Source organism: Osmia lignaria, chromosome 9 (genome assembly GCF_051020975.1).
Source record: "Osmia lignaria lignaria isolate PbOS001 chromosome 9, iyOsmLign1, whole genome shotgun sequence".
In the NCBI taxonomy this organism is placed as follows: domain Eukaryota; kingdom Metazoa; phylum Arthropoda; class Insecta; order Hymenoptera; family Megachilidae; genus Osmia; species Osmia lignaria.
In genome coordinates, this window is record NC_135040.1 from 3443056 (window position 1) to 3468898 (window position 25843).

Consider the following 25843-nt stretch of genomic DNA (forward strand, 5'->3'; position numbering starts at 1 on the left):
GCCAGGAAATTTTCCTGAATGAGTGCGCCGAGCCGACGGTAGCCCACCCAAATCGCTTAAATATCTTTGAATGTCCGAATCTGACAAATAGTTAACAGTTGGATACCCAATGAAAAACTTCTATCCACCTAAACGCTTTGGAATACATCTAATAAAAAGAAAAGGAATGTCGATCGATAAAAATTGATCAAAGATTCTTATTCGTAGAAATTTCTTAGAAATAACCTTCCTAAAAAGTCTATGAAAGTTCTGGAAGGTACATACGTAGCTGTAATAGCGAAAGAAGTTTAGAGTAGAATATAGTGATAGAAGAAGGAGTTAGGTTACTGCGCAAGAAATTCAGGAGCAGAGGTCCTGTGAGCGCATGATCCTCCTGAGGCTCATAAGGTGAGGAGAGTAGCTAATAAGGCGTATCAGTTACCAAGGAGACGAGGTCTCCTTAACGCTGAAGAAGAATGGCGGAGCGAAGTAAGAAGAGGAACCGGACGGCTTGACGCTTGGAAAACTCATAAGTTTCAATTTACCCGGGGATCAGCGTCCTCCGACGAGCTTTACAGGGTAAAGACTCTGCGCCTTATATTGATTTTCCAACATTCTCAACCTCCGCCAGAAAATTTTCCAATTTTCGCCAAACGAATCCTTAACCCCTTAACGCACAGTTTTTTTTGAAAAAAATCGGTCAAAAGAAATCAATTTTTTTTTATTTAAATACAACGCCGCTCGAATTAACTCGAGCGTACAAGTTAAGGGGTTAAGGGATAATTTTGATATCCGTGAAAAATTATTATATTTGACAAACGAGGGCCGCTAATAAAATTCCGTCTAACGGTTTAAGGAACGCGGAGATTTTCTAGCACCGGAAATTAGAGGTCTGCGAGTATTCGAATTTCGAGTGAAACAATGATCGGTCGATCGAGTCGAGTTTGAATTTGCCGAATTATTCGAAATCGACGAACTGTTTGAAACAAAATCGAACTACTCGAATATTCGAGCTGAAAATTCATCTTCAAACAAATCGAAGTTTTACGACAGCTCGAATTTTCGAGTAGCTCGCTTTTGTTTCAAATAGTTCGTCGATTCCGAGTAATTCGGTGAATTCAAGCGCTCGACTCGGCTCGAACAATCGAAGCGAGTTCATCACTGGAAATCGATTCCAGGATAAGGTAATTCTGAAAATTTCGATTCCAAGCGTAACTATGCAGAGACGTTTGTTTTGCTGCGGTCACGATTCGCGATGCGAACACCTTCGTCATCGGTTCAATTTTAACTAACTGTCTCATTCATCGGCTTTCGCAATCGTTCGCCACCCACGCGTCAAATCCTTTCAGGCTCATTTTTAACTCGTCAAGGTAAACGAGCCTTGATCTTCGACAAGGTGATCCCGTGTTACGCGGTGTTTATTCCAGTTTCGCGGACGCGTGTATGAAAATACATTAAACCGACGAGAGAAACCGAGGAATATATTCCACCCTGTACATAATGGCAAGGATGTGGGTGATGAAAAACGTGGACGTCTAAATTTGAAACGGAATTGATACGAAGAGCTGGGAATTGGGTCAAGCGCTAAAAATTAGCCTGTTTTAATAGTTTTCTAAACTATAAATTTCGTAATTCTCCTTTTTCAACTACCGTGTATGCGTGCCAACAGGAAGTCTTTGTCTATTGTATAATATAAAATTTGCTTGTAGAAAATCAATCTTAAATTGATTTCATTAAAATTTAATTATTCCCAGACCACGAATATTTATTCATGCATATAAAAAATAAATTGTTTAATACTTTTATAGAAGAACACCCGGTATATACGAGGTGTAGGAGGTCGTAACGAACGACTGAAGAGTGCCAAATCTGAAAGATCACATTTCTTCTTCTGAACAAATGTACATTCCCTAATTATTTTCCCCCTTTGTAAAACTTACATTCTGTATTGAAATTACATTAATAACTGAAAATTGTTTTTGAAGGAAGGTAAATGTTATGATAATGAAATTATGAGCGCAGCCTTGAAGAAGGCCTCTGTTCAAGGAAAGAGAACATCGAATACTGCCAATGTTATTTTGCCTTCACTCTTCTCGACATTTGACAAAAATAAATAAATAAACATTAACATTGCAACGAAGCAATTAGCGCATAGCTATATAGACATCTACTGCCAATGATTCACAGTGTATATAAAACTAATTAGATAAATATTCTCTAAGATAGTAACGTGATATTAATGGTTCTTTGGCCGTGGGAATACACGGACAAATTAAAGGGACGTTTAATTAGCCACAGTGACTCATCGTCAAATGCTTAAATGATTGTTTACGATTGAATCATTGCCTTGTGATCATTGAACACAAGGATAATATTTTTGTTTACCGTCCGAATACTTTCCTCGTTGTGAAAGAAATAAATTTCTTCAGCGATCGTCTGAGCGCCAGATCGACGCGGGGAAATAAAAAATAGAACGCTAATGACGACTGATTTAATTAAAGACTATAAATTAATTTCAAGAAAGTATTGTAAACAAGTAACTTGATATTCATAATAAAATTCCTAACGTAGATGTAAAAGTTGCGACAACCTCTTGACGTCATAAAACCTCATCCACCCCCTCGGATTTCTGCGATCTTACAAATCGATGCAATACACCCGCTAAGAAAAGAAAAGAGAAACTCGCGTGGGTGCGTAAAACAGCGACCGTGAGGACACGTCGAGGTTGAAACAAGCGGACGCGAGGTGTAGTCAACTAAAGAAGAAGATTCTGAAGAGGAAGAAACTTCGCGGTTGTTCGACCAATCGGAGTACGTTGGCGGGGGTTGTGCCATAAATGTCTCGGGGCGAGTAACGGAAACCCACCGACAGATCGGCGCCACCGTCCCGACGTCCGGTATACTAGTCCACATTTTTGGCGGCAGCCGCCCAGTCTAAGGTCCAATCCCCGAACCGAACGGTCGTCCGAAATACTTAGGTAAAAAGGAAAGGGTTAATTTTCAATTTACCAAAAATCAAGTTTATCCATCGACATTTTTTTTTTTTAAATTCCTTTTCTCTTCATTTAATTTTCCTCGCGAAGAACGAAACCGAGAGTTTCGTCGGTGAAGAAAGAGATTGAAATTTGAAAAAGAGAAAATAATTTTCATATAATAGGAAATAATCGTGAGTGCAACGATAGAAGTTGATCGAAGATTTATCAAGAGGTCCTTTCACGAGAGGGAAGATCCGTGGATCCTAAATCACGTTCGCAATTGCATTTTGTTCACCGTGTGTGCGACAGTGTGATAATTATATTATTTAAAAAACGTGGTCCTGTTTTGCCACTTATCCTTTGTAATATATTTAGCAAAGGAATTCGTTCGTCTATTAACCCAAACAGCTGTTCCCAATTTCACTCACCTTCTGCTGTATATTTCATTTTGCTACGCTCTGTTGCGCGTATTTTTAGGACTAATTGGCGCTACTAACCGCTCTAGATAGAATAATCTAATTGTAGTGAGAGAGAACAGATCTATGCTGCTCGATACGTTCCCTGTGCGCCGATACGTTTAAGGGTTGTCGAGGGGCCACGCGGTATCGAGTGGGCGGCAGCGAACGTGTTGAGTTATCTCGAGATAGAAACGATCGATTGAAAATTAATAGCCTCGATCATTGATCAATACCGAACGATCGTTTCAATCTCACCTATGAAGATAATACAATTTTCCTGTTGTTTATATTGAATATTTGTAACAGAATAATATATGCATGAAAATACTATGAATTGTTCATTAACATCTAATCCAAATCCTAATATTGTACGTTTGTCGTGTGGCAAGATTAATTAAGAAACCAAAGTGCAAAGTACGAGGCCTGGGTCACAGTTGATTAACACCTTTTTCAATTCTAAACGAAGATTATTATCAATACATAAAATTGGTAAATTGAAGATTACTGAGACACTTAGTGCGATTTATTACTCGACCATTGGGGGTATACCATAACCCCGTTGCACAGGTTGAAAGAAAAATATTACTCAGCTTTGTAATATAATCGGAGAATTATAATCAAGGTGTTAAAAAAATATAATAGAAAAAGGAAGGACTTAATAAAAATCAGTGTGACCTAAACTAATTGTGTTACATCATCGGTCTCGTAACTCTAGCGTCTTATCAAAAAGAGGAATCTAATAAATTTTTCAAATTAGATTTTTTCGAAATTTCACGATCGCGTTTGTCGACAAACACGGGACTACGTCCTGAATCGAAATTCTAATTTCGTGGAAGAGCCCGTTCGCAATAGTTGGCGCGCCTCGCTTCTCGGTTTCGCTCTGATCGCATACCAATTCGAGGCAGATCGACGGTCTGCTCGAAAGCTTTCCGAATGATGGACATCCACATATACGTACAGGCGCATGGCCGTTGTCGAGTTCGTGCCAGTCACAATCGGGTGAATTGTTTATAATAATTGGCAGCGATTTGTTTGACAGTTATGTAACGCGAGACAGAAATAGTCAGGCGGCTTCGAGTGCCGCCAAGTCCGATGGGTCTGTTATAGCCGTTCCCTTTTCCGTGGTTAAATCGCGAAACACTTTTTCGCCAAGAAACCTAGCTGTATCTACGGTGATCCAGATACGAATTAAGTTTCACTTTGTAGAAAATTAACTTTGCAGTTAAAGAAACGGTATTCTAACGTTATAAAGTTAGAGTCGCGTAACTATGGATTTTTGTAAGAATAATATATAATGAGTATAGAGTTACGAATAGCTTAAATGACACGCTCCAGATTACTCATTCTCTTAATATCATAGAATACGTCACAAGTGCCAAGAGGCGCCGCTTGACAAGCTAAACTGCGCGTCTGACCGAATTAAGGCGTCACTACTTTCGGCCACATCCGGCTAAATATAACGCCGCGAAAAGGCTAGCCGTGGCAAAACCACCAATCAAAACAACTATAATCGATCTACGTCCTCCAGATTTCAATGAAATTCTGATTAAAATTTAATTTACATTCTGCGACATAAATTAGCGAACGGTGATGATTTGTTAACATAAAATTCTCAGTTACATGGTATTTTCAATACTTTCAATTTTATAATAAAAAATAAACACCTTTCAGTGGTGTGATTGTTAGACGTCTGATCAATGGCTGACTAAAACCCCTTGAAAACCTCGGATCTCTTTTCACTTGGATCTCTAAGTATTAATCCTTGAAGATCAACAATTTTTTGATAACAATTGTTGAAAAATAAATTGCTCGAGAGGCCATTTCTTTTGTTTCCTTCGATATATCTTTGTTCAGGTATTTTGGCAAGGAACAATGAAACAACAGGTGGAGGAGCACCTATCGCTATCGACTGTCGTCACCTATGACCCACGTGTCTGCCGTGAGTCTGGCAATCGTCTCGTGATTATTTAATTCTTCTGCCATTTAAACGTACGGCCACGATGACGCAGCTAAGCGAAAACTATGCTATCGTCTACGTAGCAAACGATAAAAGCTATGCCAGCCGAGGCGTATTTCAGTTTTTGGATCTATGCCCCAGATGATTTGCTTGACCGTCCCGAGTATTTTTAGCAGCCATCTAGATTACACGCGAGTCCGGATGAAGATACATCTTCGTGTAACTATCGCGTCTCGCCCCACCCCCGATTACTCTATTTTTCCCCCGTGACAAAAATCGGACTCTTTAAAATTAAACAAGCGCGTCAGAGCGACGGCAATGGCCTCGAGGACCTGATAAAATTGCGCCACCACTTGTGATTCATTATTTGGAACGACTGAAAGAAATATTTGATGATGTTAAAAATCAGGGGAGGTAAAAGAGAAGATATCCTTCTAAGAAGATTTAGTCAGACACTGATCGGATATTTAAAAATGTTAAACAAATTAATTCAACACTTTTATACATGGAATCCCATGGTTTCGAATGTGACGGTCATTATCGCGAGGATAAAGTAGTCCATTCCAACGGGATTAGCGAAAATCGGTCAAAGTCAGTCGGAGACTCGTCGGCTATGCTGCCTTCGTACAGCTTGGATGTCCACCTGTTTCCGACTAAAAACGGACCGGGGCCCGGGCAGCCTAAATATAACGACCGCGAATCCGGGACTCTTACGTCACAAACGCATCGCTTCAGACCACCACGACTACGACCACTGAACCTTTTCTTATTTTCCCTTTTTCCGGCTCAACCCTGAGCCAGTATTGCCAGCGGTAATTTAACTACCGCGTGTGGATGAAATGGATAGGTCAGAGTGAAAGATTTATTAAGGGACAGATACCTTAATAGTAATTAGAAATCTTGACAATCTTAATTTTAATCTATTAGAGATGATTTATAATTATTTACCATTACGAAAAATAATCATTCTCAGAGGAAAATATATTAAATAATATTTTTGTACCACTTACCATTTGTTGAACTCCATAAAGGGTACTCTGAGTAGTTGCACCTCGTTTCAGAACTGCTACGAAGTCTGCAACACGTGCTCCTTTGGTGTAACCTTCAGAGCCACCTGTGAACATAAACACGCATTAGTATCTGCTCTGTCTTATCCTGTAAATAAGTTTAACACTTATTTTCGAAGAATGCATGGAATATAAGATTAAAATGATAAATATTTTCAACTACTTTTAGTAGACATATGGAAAGTTATTATAAAATGTTTTATCATTGTGTAAATTATTGATAAAGATAACTAACCTCTATGGGTGATGCTCTTGATGTACGTCAATCATCTCCTTTAATCGCCAAACGCTGAATTAACAAATTATTACACACTAAATCATGTTTTTACTGTCAAATAACCACTGTCACTGTTTTGAAACCAGTAGTACTAACTTAAAGCCCAAAAATCTGCCATGTTACCAACCGAACGCTTTCAAATCAAAGTAAACGTTCAATTAATATTGAATTTGTAATTTTATCTTCCTTCAATTTGCAATATTTTCATTTAATTGCTCAATCAATCAAATATTGTGTATTAATAGTTAAAGGAAAACACGTGTCGTCGAATTGGAATACGTATGATTATGGTTACACGCGATCATAATTACCCACGATCAGTCAGTTCGCTAGAAATAAGCATTAATGGACGGCGGTCAATTTAGATCACGTATTCCAAATATATTTCCGATGACCTTCGGTCGATCTTGCCGAGAATGAAACAGGAATACGTGCGAAATAGCGTTCGAATGATCCAGGGCGGTATGAAGTACGCGCGTGACTAAAATTAGCGACGGCGTTGCGTCAAGGAAAAGAAAAGGCGATGCTCCTGTTCGTGTCGCGCGCGTCGATTGGCTGATCCGAGGAATGCCGCGACCAATCGCGGTACACGTAATACCGCTCGGTATTCGACAACGTTACGGCGCGATTTTCGCGTACGACGGCCAAATTCGAACTTCCTTAACTCATTCAATCTGTTTTCATTGATATTTAACCTCCTAATGAATATATTTAAACGCTTTCAATTAAATAAACTCGTTAAATGTTAGTAGATGCATTGAACTCGATTAAATTCGTATGATATATCCAAGATTTGTACAAATCATTTATTAAGGGAAGGAAAGTGTCCCAAGTGATTGCAAAATCCCGTTTAGCAAGAAATAATCAAGAAATCGACCGTGAAAAATGCAGGAGGATATATTTGGAGAACGACGCGATGCCAACAGAAGGCTCAACGAATTATCAACGATAGTTCTCGTATTTTTAGCTCGTTCACTCAGTCTGCTGGCAGTTACGAAACATCGAAATTGTCGAATTCGTGCCATCGTACTCGTGCTTATTATAAACTACTCAAAATCGATTGCCTCGTAAATGTTAGACGTCAAAGAAAAATTTTCTGATCCAGCAACGTTTCGAAATTATTCTAAATACATTTCGTCGGAAGACTAAAGTTATTTTCGAGATTATTTATACGAACTTGCGTTAGAACCGCTGGACGCGTTTCAACGATTAGTATCACTTCTGAAAAGCACTTTCTACGAATCCGTCTTCGCACGGCATTCGTTTACAACAGTGGCAAACAAAGGAACATAGAAAACGAATTTTGCGGGATAATGGATCGCGGAAATGGGTTACCGTTTACAGAAGCAAGGTTAAAAAAGCACTTCCAGGTTATAAATATAGCGTTGCTTATGCAATCGATGTTATGCTATTACGCCTTCGAATTCCTGCCAGCAATATGCTTCCAAGTTCCTCTAACCATCCTCAATCTTCCCGTTTCCTTCGGCAAAGTTTTTCACTTAGAAAATGAACAAAGTAATGGATCTTCCCTCTCTGATGCGAACAAAAGGATTTCAATTCATTATTATTCCATCGAACCGAACAGTAAAATAATTGCCAAATTTAATACGGATTATTTTTATTAGCTAACGAGTGTGGTAAGCAGTTCAGTAGAGCGGCAAAATGGACGCGCGCTTTAGAAGCAATCTCGACATGATTGGGCGCAACGAGCCCATCACAAGGAAGGCCAAATTCTGGCAAAGTTATGTCCGAGCCTTGAAAGGTACTCCCTCGAATATTAATGAAAATTTGAATAAATTGAAACCTTGACGTATGAGGAATTGATAATTTTTTTTTTTTTTTTTATAAAAGGCACTGATGACATGAGAGCTCCGGAACACACGCACAGACCCCGCAGTATTTTCCGCTCGGATTATCCTGAGCTGCATTCCACCTCGTGGCCCTTTGGAAAATCCATCTTTGAAAACCCCCTACACGCGGCCGATCGCGTCAACGTTCCTGGATACAGGTATTTTTTCTTATTTTTATAAAATTATAACACTCCATGTACAAATTGACTAATTAACTAATAGTTTGAAAGTACTAAGGATCACTACAGGGCCGGCGTTAGGGGGGCGCAGCCCGGTGTCCCTAGTTTATTCATCCCGTTTAGATTAATAAAGCTGCTATGTAGTTTAACAATTATTACAATCTAACTACAGATTTATCGTTTCATATTATTTCCTTGTCTTTTTTTCTTAAAAATTTTGAACCCCTGAATGGGATAATCTTGCCCAGGGCGCCAATATTGCTAAAACCGACCCTGGAACACTAATATTTCAAGACTTTAGAATACTTAGGCTAACTTTTCGCTATTAGGGATGGTTGTATAATTATCCAACCGCGTTTTTGAAGAGCAGACGAGTCAATAATCAAACAATTAATTTTCTACTCCTTGAATTTAATTAGAATTGTATTTTTTTTTAGGTACCTGCCCCTCCACCGTGACATCTACGGTTACTCACCGAGGCAGATCTACCCGCATCAATACAAACCTGTAGAACGCTTCACCCCCGGTATGTACTAAAGAAATCTGAGCAAAAAGCAACAAAAAAAAAAAAGAAAGTCCAAAAAGAGTGAACGACGTAATAGAAAAGAGAATATATCGAGAAAAGATAAAACGCGAAACGAAACGAACAAGTTTGAATGCTTAACGTTGTATATACGAATCTCGAACGTTCATGAACGATAGAGAGAAAGAGAGAGAGAGAGAGAGAGAGAATGAAAGTCTTAAATAACGAAATCAATTAAAAACAACGAAATGATAAAGGAAAATACCTACGCGAGAACGATACGAGAGATCATCGCACATCGTCACCTGTAATCTAATAATTTATGAATTCAATAACTACTCGTTCTCCGGGTTTTCCTAGATAATAATTAAGTTCATGTTGTTAATGTAATTATGACACCAGGTGCTTTTGGCTTCTGGCAGGGAAAAATGACTGGTGATCTTTGAAAGGGAAGAAGAAAGGCAAAAAGACAATTCTCTGTCGGAAGTTTAAGTAACTTAAGATTTATAGATTTATATGAAGTGTTCCAGATTTTCTTCTAATTAAATAGAGCGTATTCTGTGAGGATTAAAATAAGAAAAAAGATTTTCATATACAATCTTTTCTTCTTATTTTTATCTATAGAATAAAAGCTCCATTATAAAGAAAAATTGAAACACTTTGTATATCTTAAGATTCAGATTTTCCCTCCAAGGTATTTCTCAGAAGCCAGAAACGCCGTTCGGAGGATCCGTCTCGTACCCCAAGCCCTCCACCTTTGCCTGCACTCGATCGTGACTAAAAAAAAAAGAAAAAATATTAAAAAAAAATATGGGATGCTCCGTTCCTGAAAACCTTCGATTGTTATGTGTCATCCCTTTCGACGTGTGAAATGCGTATGCACTCTTGGACACGTAAAAATCGGATCATGTTAATAACTTCGAGTTCATTGTTATTGATAATCCGTGTACCTCTACCTTCATAAATATTAAAAAAAAAAAAGAAACCTACACACAGACATAGACACACACATCATACCATATACGTGTAATACTAATTGCTCTATTACGCACACTTTGTATCTAAGTTATTATACTTATATGTCGCTATATGAGAACATGCATCAACATAAAATATATAATATTATGTTTAAATATGCCCATCAATTATCTGCCTCGCGACTATTCGATCCATGATTATTTTTTTTCTAATTTATTAATTGGGAGTTATGATTTAATTAACACGTTCATTGCCACCGACGATAAAATAGTAAATTAGAATATTTGAAAATTAGCCATGGATGTTTCTAATGTGGCAGTGAACATGTTTAGATGATAATTATATTTTTATAAATTCATCAAACGTTAAACCATCGGTGGACGTGTCTCAACGGAAGTGACGATGGATGAAAATGGGGACCGATCTACGTTCAGACGACTGACGATATTCAACCATCATGGATCATCGTTCATCGATCACTGATCATCTAACGTTTCGTTCGTCAAGAAATGAAAGATCATCATCATCCTGTCGCTGGTTATTGCACTTGAGATAGCCCGACGAACATAGAAACCGCATGCAGCCTCTGATTCTAATTTCTTTGCAGGCGTTAAACCCGTCAAGTGGCTTTTACTCAATCGCCTCATCGATATGAGCGACGTTAGACGACGACAAATTGAACGAAACTGGCAGATTAAAGAGCGAAACACGCTTACGAGCCGAGTGCGACTTCGTCATTGCATACGAAGGAAGGATCACACCCTAATATTCGAATAACATCCCCTTATTCATTAGTCATTCGTCTTGGTATCTTGAGCTTCAGAATGCCAGATGTAGTAGTTTTTCTATTTTTCATAGATTCTAGAAATGATTTTGTTTGAATGTATACAAAGGTACGAAGTGTGAAAAGCTCAAGATATTAATTGTGATATTAGGAGATTAATTGGTGATAGCTAATTAACATGTGACACTAAATGCTACACGATTACTTTGAAATTTTTATTATATACTGCTCGAAATTATAAGCTAGCAAATTTTAATTAATAATTTAGAAATAGTAATTAATTAATTTAGAAATATTATTTAATATTAATTCGTTTATTATTTAATTTTGGGCAGTATGTATTTCATCAGACAAATGTATGAGATACATCTTCCCCAAAATCAAATTAAATTTTCTTAATTTTCTTTTTTTTTTTTCAAAAATGAAATAAGAATTTCCAACAGTATTTCATATTTTTACTTCACAATAATATCTACATATTCGCAATAACTTTGCCATCCACACTAACGTTCCAAAGCTTATTTTTAACACAAGAAACAATCATACATACACAAAACTCACATACGTGTCCCTGTTTTCTCTAAATCAATGTGCTCAGACAACTGTCGAGAGACTTTCCATGGTTCACCATGAAAAAGGAAGCACTCGAAGCCATCATGAAACAGTGGCTGAAACAACTGGATGAAATACAATCTAGAAAGCTGCTGTACACTGTGTAACAGAAATTTTTGGAATAAAAATCGATAGCTCAAGGGAACGAACATTTTTTCCAAGGATTTTTCATTTTTCAAACACTGTAAATTTTCTTCGTCATCGACAATGGTTTTTGCATTCTCTGAGAATTTTTGCAATCTCGAGGAAACTTGAGAAGACGTTAACTCTTGCAGCTGAGGTGGAGGTCGCAGTTTAACACAGACGACTCGAAAATGGATGAAAAATCATTTTTATAAAAGCGATATGATAAAGAAAATTCAACCGAGGACAATGTGACAGCTTGAGAATGATTGTAGTAGAAGAATGAAGTTACCATGTTTATAGCCGTGAAAAAAGAATGAAGAAATATAGAAGGAAATTCAATGGCCGCCAAACTTGAAAAAGCTGGAAATTTTCTCTCGACGCTTTTCGCGTTCTAATTTTCAACATCGTTCCTTGTCTCCTTTCAATATTACATGATTTTTTTTATTTTTCTTAATTGTTGAATTACATGTTCTGTAAACTGGCCTTAATTAAACAACCAAGTTAATTAATGCTTGCGGAAGATACAAGGACGATGTAGAGCAAACAGATAATCAACAATATTAATCACTATATTGGTAATACACGCTCTAATAACGCACGCGTATCCGAGTATTATTTTTCCGACTAACAAGGGGCAATTAATTACAACCAGACCCAACAAAAAATTTCTATCTTTTTCAGGAGATGGCATGTACGTTTCTTTTTTTCCACCCTTACTCTTTCCTACAAACTTGCCAGCTTGAATAATCCACCGCTGATTACGCAACCGTAATTCTGTCCTTACTCTATTAAAACTTAATTAACGAAATAAGGAGACAATTACATATTTGTTGAACAGAAAGTTGCAATGACGGACAAGCGCGTTCTTTAATTTCGCGACGTGGAAAATACATCACATTCGCCACTTGGTGGACGAGTTTAGCAGACCTTTGCGCTCGTATAATTAATATATTTTAATTATGGAGAGTAGAGAAATCTGGCCCGTTAATTGAAGAAAATTAATTACCACATCTCGTATTATATTAAATAAGCTATTGAAAGGAAAAAGATCTCAGTTAACGGGTTAATAGTGTCCTCGAGCTTTTTTTGTCAAATTTCGATGCAGCTTTTTCCCTCTCGTCGGGGAGGGTGATTTTTCGCAGGCGATTTTTTATCCTCCCACCAGGTTAGTATACTTTTTCACGTGACGTCGTGTTATCTTTTTGTGAGAGCGAACTATCTTTTTTTTTTATTTTTGTTCCAAGTTCTTTTTCTCTTTTAGAAGGAAAGAACCGTGCAAATTGTATCGAGTAGGAGGAACACGCACGGCTTCAAAATCACACGAAACAAGGACAGAACCCTTGTAAAAGCTAACATACTTTGCACTTCCAACTAGTTTCACCTTCGTTGAATCTTTTCTTAACAACTACATGTTCTGACATTTCTTTATCTATTTTTTTTTATGGATGTTTCGAACAAAGTGTAAGAAATTTCATGAATTATTTTAGGAGATCTTGCTCTTTTTCATTATTTCATTTAATCTTCATTTTGCTTGTCTTTGTATAAAAATTTCTTACACTTCTTGTTTACTGATGATTTCCATGAATGCAGCATGAAACAGAAGCCTCGAATCATAACAGAAACGCGCTAATTAACAGAGAAACAAATGTTCTATTCGCGAGATAGACGCTTATAGCTAAAACACTAAAATAGAGAAAATGGATCGCAAATATGATAATACATTTCGGCCAGATTCGGGATGAAAAGAAACCGATGGTACGCACGGTTTTCACAATTAGGTGTCGTGATTATTCATTTTAGATTGATTGTTGCATACATATAAAACGATTCATTGAAATACGACAAAACGGAGAAGAAGAATCTCGAGCCTCTTCATAGACTAGTGATATGTTTTTTCAATGTGGACCTGTTACTTTTCTTTCTTTTCTTATAGAATATTTTATATGCATGTAGACGTTTTTCAAGTTAAAAAAGAAAAATCAATCATTTATCGTCAGAATAATCAGAACTCCTTTTTAATTGAAAGGCGTCTATAAATTTATAACAACTCGAATTTCATTGAATAAATGCAACCTTGACAATTCAAGATTTTCAAGGTTGCATAATGCAATCCATTGTATTCCTGCAAGGATAAAGCTCTGACGAATTTGCGAAAATAAAACAAATTAAATTGCAAAAAGTACCTTATTCTAAATAAAATAAAATGACGAGCTGTGACAATTACCGGGTTCATCAATCAGATAATGTAACCAGAGAAGATTTGAAAGATACACAGAATACAATAAATTTAGAACAGGTGTTGATAACCTTCTCAAGTGTCGGACATCGTGTTGACAATGCAATTTTCAAGTAGCCGATCCTTGAGCAGTGAAATAACTGATTCGCCAAAACAAACCGGCAGGAATACAACTTTCATTGCCACGAATATTTGTTTCATTGCCACATTTATATCACGATACAGCGAGACCATTCGACCCTGAGAAAGCTTGGACCGACCATCTGAACCGCTTGGCAGACATCGACAGGCTGTATCCGAGCAGATCGCCTTTGCTCTCTCGGCATATCAGCCCTCCGCTCAGTACCAAACGACTGTTCGACATCCACGGTGAGTACTTGACTTTGCTTGTCACTTAGTTCCTTCTTCAACTTTGTCAATCTCTGGTATCACTTTGAAAGATATGCCTTCTTGATATACCTGATACGAGATTATTAACACAACTTTCCAGATTTCAATTCTCTACTTTCCCTATTTTCCAACTTTCAATTTTTCAATTTTCCTATTTTCTAGATTTCAATTTTCCACTTTCCCTATTTTCCAGCTTTCAATTTTTCAATTTTCCTATTTTCTAGATTTCAATTTTCTAATTTTCCCATTTTCCTTGCCTATTTCCAACTTTCAATTCTTCAAATTTTCCCATTTCCCAATTTTCTAATTTTTTCAAATTGTCAATTTTCTAATTTTCTAATTTATAATTTTCCAACCTGTCAATTTTCAAGTTTACCATCGTCTGATCTTCTAAATTTTCCAAATTTCCAAATGAAACCTCGAGTCCCAATCAGCCTGCATCCAGTACACCAGCTTTGAACTTTGGAGATCTGAAACAATACATAATGATTGATTAGTATAAAATAATTGCTTTTCTTTTAATTCCTAGGTAACTTGGTGACCGATTACGATTATTTACCGTCGTTCCCTTCGTTGCTTCGCAAGAGACCATTGTTCGAGCTCCTCGAACCATCACCGATGGCACCGATCAGTGCTTTCACCAGAGACCCATGGTGGTACCCAGCTTTTGCTCCCTATATTCCGAGCTATGCTGCGAGAAGCACCCCGTTTTTCTTGAGGGACAGTTACCTTAGTCCTGTAAAACGTAGCTACCTATGGAGCCGACATCCGATCAGGCCTTTTGGTACGTACTCTTTTCCTTATTCATACTTTCATTAGAAATATTCGATCACTCTTTATCTGAACTTATCAGGAAAGTAGAATTTTTTAAAATGATCAATTTAATTACTTTCTCAGACAAAGAGTGAAATTTTAACGAATTCAAAGCCACGTTAAATATTATCACGTTGAATGCCATGCCATTCACATTTGGATGACACTTGAATTGTCAAAGGAAGCTATTACCTATATTATTTGGAATCCGGTTAATTATCTAATTAGAAATATTTTTATTAGGTATTTGAAATAATGGATGAAATAATAGTAAATAAAATTTTTTTAAAATATAAATATCTAATGAAATTTTCAATAGCGTTTGCCTGGCAGTCGACGTGTTAATTAAAATGAATTTCAACAGTGTAAATTTGTTAGAATGAAATCTGAAATTAAATTGGATTTAAACAATAACATCCTAAGATGATCCGGTTTACAAAATTATTTCACTGCAGACTAAGTAAACAATAAATCAGATATACAGGATATCAATGTCAAGCAGTGATACAATAATACTTTACAAACACGATTATTTTGAGATCTCCTTCACTCGGTTGCATAAGATTAAAAAACACTCGATGAAATTACATTTGGCATTGTTTGATCATTCGTTTACCGTTTGGCACGAGTGCAGATATTGTTGTTCCTTTAAACGATCTGCAAAATTCGAGCTGCCTCGTGCCAGACAATGATCCTCAACTTCCGTTCTCGAGCCAAGTATTTCTTCCTCTTGGCACTTCATCAATTAATTAATTATCTACCTCCTTATTTATCATTATTATTATAGCCTCTTGGTAGCCAAACGACGAAACAAAAATGTATTTAAAAAAATGAAGGAACATCTCAAAATAATGATAACAATTTATAGATGAGTAAAAGTTGCACCTTTATCGGAGATAATAATGGGATCAATAATACAGTTTATATATAATAATAACTTCCGGTACTGGGGGCTGGCTGAAATGCCACGATAATGTCAAAGAATGAATTTTAATAAACCAATGAAATCTGATTGATTACGCAAACAATTCCCGGAATAAACACCTCGAAAATCTGCTTTGCAACTTTTACTCATCCGGGTCGGTAACTTCAATGACAATACCGCTGACTTTGCAGTATTGTTTCGTATTGAACGGGCTTCATCTGTTACCCGAAGCCTTCTATTTGCTAGATTATTTTCTCAACACTGCATCACCCTAAAACGTACCTCTTTCGGTCAACATTTCAGGGTTAAAAAGAAAAATCCGCGAATAGATGAAAATTAAAAAAAAAAACAAAGATTCATCGGTAAACGGAAATGATATGCAACCTGAATATGTCTGTTGTATTTCAGGTTCGTTATACTACTATTATTCGCAGCCAGTTCCACGATTTCACTTTACCCGCCCGTGGTACAATAAACGTACCACGTATTAAGAAAAAAAAGTGAGCGATAAGATAAAAATCTGGTCAAGTGTTTTTGCAACCCCCTCTCACCCTTACTCGTTTAATTATGTGAACAAAATAATCAACAGAGAGGAGAGACGATTACCCCTGTACATATTTCCGGCTACGATAAGACGTAGTAATTAACACACAACTAAACGTAACAATGATTAATTAAAAAAAAAAAAAAAAAAAGATGAAGAAATCACAGGGTGGTGATTACCATAGGCTGTTCGATAAGAACAATACCAACTATTGTCGACCTTTTAACCGTGTCATTGTAAAAAATCATAAACTATGTGATCATCTAATTAAAACAAAGAACAATTGTTATAAAACAGCGTCACACAGCTGTCTTGGATTTTCTACGTGACTTATGTGCCTGGATTTACAACGTCCCCTCTAATAGGTCTTTCTTTCTGTTTATTTCGAACGTGCCTCCTATATGTACATTTCACTTGACTAATACACATATGTATATAAATTGTGTACACATCTGAACGAAAAAATCGAGCCATCATCTACCCCTTCATTTGTTAAAAATATATTCTAATATTTATCGTGTATCTATTGTGTTCCAAAAAGAGCCTCGAGAATTCTATAAAATTGGGGTCACTGCTGACCCAGAGCCTGCGGAATTAAATAAAAAATAAATAAATGAAAATTCGACGAAGAATGATTTTTATTTAGAATTCTCGAAGCTATCGTTCGTCTTATCATTGATTCTTTTGTGTCTGATCGCATAATCGGTCTTTTTTCCAGCTCACGCCTACTGATGACCGTGTCACCCAGCATGGAACGCGTGATACGAAAAAAATCAATGAAAAAATTCAAATAAAGCCACGTAAAAAGATATGCAACGTATCCCAAGCAATTATTCGATACCTATCGCCTGACTATTATTTTTCTCACAGCGCGTATCATCGTCCACGGAGTTCTATTTATTAATTATGTTTCTCGTCGCCATGGTTTATTGTACTTTTCGTTCGTTCTGTCTACGAATAAAATAAACACTGCCCAAATTTTATTACAAGATGTTTTTCTTTTTCTCACGTCGAAACGTGTATGTAAAGTGTCTGATTAAGATATTCCGGTTAGTATGGGACGTCTAACCGGAAAACTAAACGAGAGCAGGTTTGTACAACAATATGCATGTTTATTATCTGAAAGTTTTACATCTTTAGGATGTCATTGCATTGCCGTGTTCCGTCGCAATTCGATCGATGGACAAAATAACCCACGCTTTTAATTACAATCCACCTTCTTCGTTCAACCCTGAAGAACCATCATCGAATCACGACTGACCCGCCGTTTACAAATATAGTATATCTGTGTATATAATTCACGATTTTCGGAGGAAAAACGCATTACCGAGGGATCACAACCGCTTCTTTTTTTTTTCTTCTTTTTACGATTAAACTTATACATCAGAGGGAAGAAGGAACAGGGCTTGAAAAGTGGCGGGAAGAGAACAGCCGCTTCTTTTTTTTTAACGACCTTGCTTTTTCTGCAGGGATTACACTGAAGAATTACTTCAAACGATACTGTCATAAATTCCATTCATAGTCCATAATTAATAATTAAACGTCTCGTGAAGAAATAAAATTGACAATGGCTCATTTTCACCGTTCAAGTAACAATTTCTCAAAAAAACATAAATTACAAAATCACTGGTCGTATCTTTTCTTTTTTTTATCGTTTAACGATACACATTGAAGTTGATTATTTCACTTTCAGATAATACGCGCGTTGATGCTTTCTCGCTTCTCGAACTAAGTTTACTCTGACGATACAGTGCAATCTAAGGTAATTCTTTTTTTCCATTTTATAATTTATTGTTTCTTTTTTTGTTCTTTTTTCGCCTTTTTTATTTTTAATATATATATCCTTTGTAAATTCTTTTAAATCCTTATCTTCTATACAGGTCAGTATTCAAGTTGTTTTTCGATACTTTCTAATACGCGTTATTTTCTTTTATGCGAACTACATTTGCATAAATTTATTAGAAAGAATAAGTGTTCAGCGTAGAGAATAATCTGAAAGAAATAAATGCCTTGCAAAATGTAAACGGAAATGAAATAATATAATCGCTATGCTATTCAAGCGTGTACTGAAAAAAATTAATTAAATGCTGCACGATGCTTAACGTTTAAGCTGATGATAAAATATGATATTTCAAATGAGCAACGAATCGAAAGAAATACTGACAAAACATCTGAAAGTGAAATAGTAAGTTCTTAGAAGTGACAATCATCTGAGTGCATTGTATCCAATAGAAAGATTAATTATTAGTTTGAATTATATCCTTTCTTACAGACAACCTCTTAATAATAATATTCTGCGTTTCAAACGATTATTTTGAATTCTCATTTTACGAGCATATGTAATCTGCATAGAATCGTTATCTTAAAAATACTGCTTCTCTCTGTTCCTCTCTGATTTATCATTCTTACTGAATAAACGATTCAATATCTCTACAACGTATCTTGGAACGTGCTGTCAATATTTATAGAACATTAAAAAGTAAAATATTGAAATCTATATGGGCATGAGATGAAAAAGAAAAGAAAAGGAAATAAACACATGGAGCGAAAGAAAATGAATATCTATGTACATAACAACGCGGTAGCACGTTGTTGAACGATTATATGTAATTAAATCAGCTGCAAAGCGATGGCAATAATAGTAGAATTATTAGGAATAGTCAGCAAATCTAATTAATTACACTGAACATTTAACGATGGAAGCAATAAATAATCAAATGAGAATGTCGAAACTTCATTAAACGCTAATGGCATGAAGGATCACCCGCATCTGGAAGATACGCGTAAATAATTTCCCAGAGAATGCGGAAGTGATCCTTGTTCAAAATTGAAGAAAAAAAAAAACGTATCGCTTTTTTAATTATGTTACTTATCTTATTAAGATGTAATCAAGGAAGATGTAATCTTACACACTTCTCTTGACGTCTTCATGCTGAAACATGAAAATTAATACTCATGAAAAGTATTAGCAAACTTAGAATTATCTTTTTGTTTTTCCTTTCTTTTTTCTTTTTGAACGTTCCCTTAGAAACACACTCGAACAGTTTCTATTAATACACGTATAACGTTTTAATCGCTAATCAGTCAACATAATAATTTACTTAAAACGCTAAGATTTAAATGATACGAGGCGAGAAAAGAACTGAAATCGCGTTTCAAAGTCTCTCACAATCACAAATAATTGCCGACGATCAAACACCACTACCATGCCTCACCTTTTGTTACTCATTCTCCGGTATAACGACGTTATCCCCTTAATGTTAATTAATTAACGTAAATTTTTCTCGGCCTACTAATGTTTACCTTAGAACATTAATAGGAGATATTTCCTTAAACGTAAAATCAGTTTACCTAACACAAGAGCATCCGCTAATGGCGTTGATGTCAGAAGATGAGTACAAGGCTGTCATTTCTTTTTGGCTGGATTCCTTTGTGGCGTAGATGGTCTTGTCGCTTGACCTGTATTCATGCTTAAGTACTGGTATTTAGCTTTCTTCTCGGAAGGTTTCAAGATCTGCGCACAAACAACGTGTTATCATTAAAATGGAAATACCGAGCCACCTGTGTGTACTGTCGAGAGATGGAAAGAATATTGATCACGCCTCGCGCACATGCTATTCTAAATTATCGCACGCTATTGGCCGATACGATCACACAGTAATCGCGTCGCCTGACAAAGAAGAAAAATGAGACTTCGCGACAAAGCGAGATGGTATGAAATCAGCGATGCAGCGAATTTTGAGCGCGAGGATCAAACGTGGACAGGGCGGAGGGTGCGAAGAGCTCCCTTCGCCCCTCTGCCGTCCCGCTAATGTTCTTTCCATCTCTCGACTGTACCAGGGCCGCATCGAAAGCTTCTCGAGCCCTGAGCATACAACTGAAAATCGGAGCTCTCCGTATTATTTATTTTATATCTATTTTTGCCTGGGATGAACAGAAACCCGACCTGAAAACTGCACATTAACGTTTCATCGACGCTCATCATTCCGCCGGCGTTGTCGAATTCTCCGCAATAATTCGGTGCAGAAAACAAAGTGACCAGCTGTCGTTTCGCGAAGAATTCATAACCATCTTCAACAACTTGATGCGCTCTGCATATCAAGTCCATATCGTGACGATTTAAAAATTTCGACACCACGTCTGGACCAAAGGTGAAAGATACACCTCTGTCATTTTCACCCCATCCCTGAAAGAAAATCATGTAGTTAGTCGTAGGTTTAATAAAAATATTTAAACATTTATACCTGGACCTCCTTGTCCGGATCCGACCACAGCAGGTCACAGAGAAGGCCAGTATCAGGTACATCGGTTGGGCGCATAATTCTTCTTATTTGTTCCATATTCTATTAAATAAAAAATACCTTCTTAGTTTTAACATTCTCCTTACGTATAAATAAAAAATCGATATTTCGATCGGTCGGTTTCTTTCATAAAATACCGCGAAAAGGAAACCAAGAGCTTTTAATATAAATGCTACGTGAACTATATTTAACTGCATATTATTAAAATTTAATGCGACATTAGAACGCAACGCATGAGACTCGAAAAACGTTTTTAGAATACCGTCATAAGCGGAACCTTCGAGCGAATATAAATTTGGCGAGGATCGTTTGGAAAATTTTTCAGTTTTCATATATAAATCGTTTATTATTTTATCAATTAATCGGTGGTAGTTGGGAAGTGTTCTTAACCCTTTCACTGCCACGTGAATTTTTGAACTTGCACCAGGGGGCCACAAATTTCATATTAAAAATTTTATAATGGCGAAATATATTAAAATAACGGTACAGTCTTGCCAATAGCATATTTTTCTTAGTGGTGGTCACCGGTGACCGCCGTGGCAGCGAAAGGGTTAAAGGTCGCATCTATTAACGCGATACTTCCGCGCGCAACGTTACGGAAATTACTTCCGGTCTATAATTCGAAATCAGTTTTCCCTTGGGAGCAAAATAATTAGTAAAATTGTCCAAAAGAATCCTCTTGAAATTCCACGATCGAATCACCTGAAGGTCCGGACTGAGCCCGCCATGGCAACAGAATATCTTCTCGTCGATGATCGCAGCGATCGGCAAACAGTTAAAGCAGTCGGTAAACGTCTTCCATAGTTTGATGTTGTACCGTCTTTTGCACTCGTCGTAGAATCCGTATATCCTGTTTATGCTTGCGCACTCGTGATTACCGCGCAACAGGAAGAAGTTTTCTGGGTATTTGATTTTGTACGCGAGCAGCAAGCATATCGTTTCCAACGATTGCTTGCCCCGATCGACGTAGTCACCGAGAAACAAATAGTTCGCTTCTGGCGGGAAACCGCCGTATTCGAACAATCGTAGTAAATCGGTGTATTGGCCGTGAATGTCGCCGCATATCTTAAGCGGCGCCTCCAGTTCGAGCAGGATCGGCTGCTGAAGAAAGATCTCCCGCGATTTCAGGCAAAGGCCGCGCACTTCGCCCTCCGACATAACAACGGTTTTTCCTGGTCGGCATCCTCTGACTGCGGCCAGAAAATATGTTCACGTTTAAATACGTTTTTCTCTTCAAGTTTCGTCGACGCGAGGTATCGAAGATTCGTTTTCACAGGTACATCGAGCATAACTCTACGCTGGAGCATGAAGGTGGCTGACTGTCGAGAACCGATTTCAAAAAGGGGAACAAGGGTAATACGATTACACGGATTCCACGGATCGTATCGTCTCATCATTTCAATTCCCGTTGCGTACATACGCTCCTGTTCTGTTACCTAAATTTTTACTTTATTATTCGTATATCAGATTTCGCTTGACTCTGCGCAGGAAAGTAAGTGTATCTTGGTTAACCCGTTAATGACCCAGGTCAGGGCCAACCCTGAGATTTCGGGGGCCCGAGGCGAGCTTCGAGGGCCCCTTCACATATATGACATAAAAAAGTACCTCAAAAAGTGAACCTTGGGGGGCCCTAGGCGGCCGCCTAGTCTGTCTAGGCCCAGGGCCGGCCCTGACTAAGGTAAACACCTTATTTGTCTGCCGGCTCCAGAAGCGAGTTGCGCGCGCAGCTACGTTTAAGCGTTTACAATGGGAATTAATGGGTTAGAAGGCTTTTTTTTTTAAATAAAGAAATTACTTTTCGAATGATCCAATCATTACGCGGATAAGGGTTGAATACTGTTCGATGACACGGAAGCATTACGTAGAAGATCGATTGTAAAAACATCAAGCAACCCGATATAGGTTTTCTCTTGATGCAATAACCGAGAAAACAAAAGGTTGTCGCACACATTGTAGTTATAATGCTTCGACCGGATTAAGTGGTTATATGAGTTCGAATAATACACTGGTACGGGTATACAAACTTGTGGAACACTCGAAAACAAAAGGCCGGGGCCGGTTAGTCACGTGTAATCACACTGATCGCGATATATGAATGTAGGACGTAGTAATAGGAGGAAGAATAATGAGAAATTTCGTTTTTCCCTAGATTGCTCTTTAGAACCTTGTATCAGTGTCACTAGATTATTTATAGCTATAAAGGAATTCACGATGCGGCTAAACTGGGCCGATGATGGTTATTGGAAAACTGCATATCAGCAAGGTCACATCAACAAGAGTATTTAAGCATCATGATTAATAAACAAAAAGATGGAAAAAAAGGGGGGGGAGGTATGATAGGATGATTCTAAAACGGCAAAATGTCGGAAACGGTGTCTATTAATATTTGCGGTTATTTACGGAAACGGAGCGTACGATAGAAAAATTGAGTCATCGTCATAATTATATTTGATCAAACGCGGTAGTTCGAATCATCAATTTGCGTATCGTTTTTAATAAAAAGAAAATTAAAATTAGGGCACGCAAAAAAGATTAAAACAAGATTATTCTTCGCCAAGCATTAACATCTTCATTCTAATTGTAACGAATTTCTTGTAGCTCTCGTGAAAAAGAGTTGTCTTATCAAAGAACAGTGTATATATAATGAACACATTAATCTCTGCGAAAGATAACAAGTAGTTGCGATACCTATATGCCAAGTGAGACACTTATTTTAAATATACTTAATAGCCAGTGTTGTAGCATACATTTATTAATGAGATACATTGAGAGAAACATGTGCCAGGATAACAAACATTAACATCAACAATATGTTCATAAAGGTACATCAAATTGTGCTGTAAGACCTCCAAAGAGAACATAATATTATTTCCATATAAAAGACAGCTGATTTGTTGAGAGAAGATGAGAAAGACGTAATGTACTTATAGAAGCTTGGTCATGAACCAACACTGACAAATATCATATCAAGCATGCAAGTAAACTAATTTTCATTCAAGCAATAATTTACGTGCAAATTGCATCGTTACAAGTTGTATCCTTTATGTAACTATGGTCTCTTATTCGAAGAAATGCGATTTCAATTTAATGTCGTTATTAAATAGATAGTCCCAAAAGCTTTATGCTTAAATGTAACCAAGTTTCAGTACCAGCAATGATAAATACGCTCTGTTTACAAATATAACACAAAGAACTCATAATTTAGCACAGATAAAAATATAGTAGAATCAGAAAAGCTAATGGGACGTTAACAATATGATGATACGACTAACTGAGAACGAAGATGATATCTTGGGAGAACTTCAATGTTGCAGGTGCCACAATACTATATCTAGCTTCTACATCATTTTACATTGTAAATCATAAGCAAACGATGGCGAGCGTTCACGCACGACGTTGAGACAGGTAAAGACGCAACTAAAAAACGAAAAGAAACGAACTACATGGGGTGGATTTTTCCTTATTGCGTACCGACAAAATCCGACGAGAAAATATCTTTTAGCTTGGCTTTCTTCTGAACCTGGTCTTTCTGCGTGTGGTATACTTTACCGCAAACAGTTCCGACATGTAGCATGAGAAAAAGAAAACAAACAAAAGAAAATAGTTTTCGCCTTCTGAGAAAATAAAAAAAAGTACGGAACAAATCTGAAGACATCTGACAATGTAAGAATTTACGACGAGTGCAACACTAGAAGATCAATATCGGTTTTTTCTTTTTTCTCTTTCAGCGTGTTACCTTTTTTATTTTTTTCGATCTACAGAACGCAAGTAAAATAAACAATCGACAAACAAAGAGCCACGAAGAATACCGTTCACGGATTCGTAAAGCACAAGACATTTAGATGTCATAAAGTATACCGCGCAACGATTTAATATTGCTTTGGCTGGAAAGAAAATTTGTATGTATATACTCGATGTACGCGGCGCGACTTCGCTACGAAACGATCTTCAGTGGGTGTTTTGGAAAAAAAAATAAATATCGTTTAACTGTACACCAAATCGAAGATGAAATTACCGAGAACAATTTCGCACTTTCTTTTCACAGAGGCTTCCTTTTTATCACGTACCTTCCAACAATCTTTGTATCAGGTTGTCGACGTTCAACTCGACATCCGCCATTTTTTCTTGCCACTGACTGACTGAACCGATGTTTGCAGGCTAGACGATACGTTTGTGTATGTACGCATTTAACTCTATATATAACTCGCGTCGATTTCGCGTATATACGAGCTGTTATCGACTGACGGTTCTAAGTAAATAAGGAAATAAAGAATACGATAGGCAAATCCCGCAATGCACTTTTCTGTCACCCACATAAATCACTACACTTTTCTAATAGTTCGACTAGGCGACCTTTCCCCGTAAAATTTACACCCTTCATCAAAGTATTTTAATCGGATCGATACAGCAGTAAAAGAACATCGCGTTATTGTATGGTAATTGATATAATTAACAAGAATTATTGCGCGGTACTTGTTTTTACGCGTTTCCCGACTCCCCATCGATGCGCGTTTTAAAACCGATACGACTTGCGCTATCTAGTGGCGGATATGAAAATTGAGCGGAAGCGTTTATTTTTTCGACGGAAAAACCAGAAATCTACGTATAATTACAGCTTATAATACACATTTTAGTTGTAATAATTTATAATAAATAAAAATATTAATAAAAAATTACCTTAATGGGAAGGAAGTTACAGATACAATCCTCCTAGGTAGCGTCGAAGTTCAGTCCTTCCGGTTTCAATGATCTGGTGGAAATTAAAAAGATTTATAAGTCAAATGTCCTCGAATACGTATAAAATTGTAATTAGGTACAGTAAAGTTGTAATATATGTATGTTTACAATAAATAAATGTTATTTTAGTTTA

General features: G+C 37.0%; 2 protein-coding genes across 9 annotated transcripts; one reads left to right on the top strand and one right to left on the bottom strand.

Moving 5' to 3' along the window:
- The first annotated feature begins 2794 nt into the window (after positions 1 to 2794).
- Mf (myofilin) lies at positions 2795 to 17655 on the top strand. Of its 3 annotated transcripts, none has more exons than XM_034330348.2 (8): positions 2795 to 2956; positions 8338 to 8474; positions 8564 to 8720; positions 9179 to 9267; positions 14226 to 14369; positions 14920 to 15174; positions 16537 to 16628; positions 17391 to 17655. In XM_034330348.2, the coding sequence occupies exons 2-7, from the start codon at positions 8375 to 8377 to the stop codon at positions 16617 to 16619; spliced, it is 828 nt and encodes a 275-aa protein (XP_034186239.1). In that variant the 5' UTR covers positions 2795 to 2956; positions 8338 to 8374; the 3' UTR covers positions 16620 to 16628; positions 17391 to 17655. The 3 variants fall into 3 exon arrangements, with proteins under 3 accessions (XP_034186239.1, XP_034186252.1, XP_076546265.1); XM_076690150.1 differs by lacking the exon at positions 2795 to 2956 and adding an exon at positions 3013 to 3144; XM_034330361.2 differs by lacking the exon at positions 16537 to 16628.
- LOC117607047 (serine/threonine-protein phosphatase PP1-beta catalytic subunit) lies at positions 9632 to 25787 on the bottom strand. Of its 6 annotated transcripts, none has more exons than XR_004582123.2 (7): positions 25041 to 25507; positions 24445 to 24516; positions 21676 to 22163; positions 20917 to 21015; positions 20619 to 20858; positions 20024 to 20186; positions 9632 to 14860 (listed from the first exon to the last, which is right to left on the bottom strand). XR_004582123.2 is itself a non-coding variant. In XM_034330253.2 (6 exons), exons 1-6 carry the CDS (start codon positions 25090 to 25092, stop codon positions 20079 to 20081), a joined length of 1059 nt encoding a protein of 352 aa, XP_034186144.1. In that variant the 5' UTR covers positions 25093 to 25507; the 3' UTR covers positions 16807 to 20078. The 6 variants fall into 6 exon arrangements, 4 of the variants coding, with proteins under 4 accessions (XP_034186144.1, XP_034186166.1, XP_076546263.1 ...); XR_004582122.2 differs by lacking the exon at positions 9632 to 14860 and adding an exon at positions 16807 to 19604; XM_034330253.2 differs by lacking the exon at positions 9632 to 14860 and having other exon boundaries at positions 16807 to 20186.
- Between the last annotated feature and the right edge of the window lie 56 nt (positions 25788 to 25843).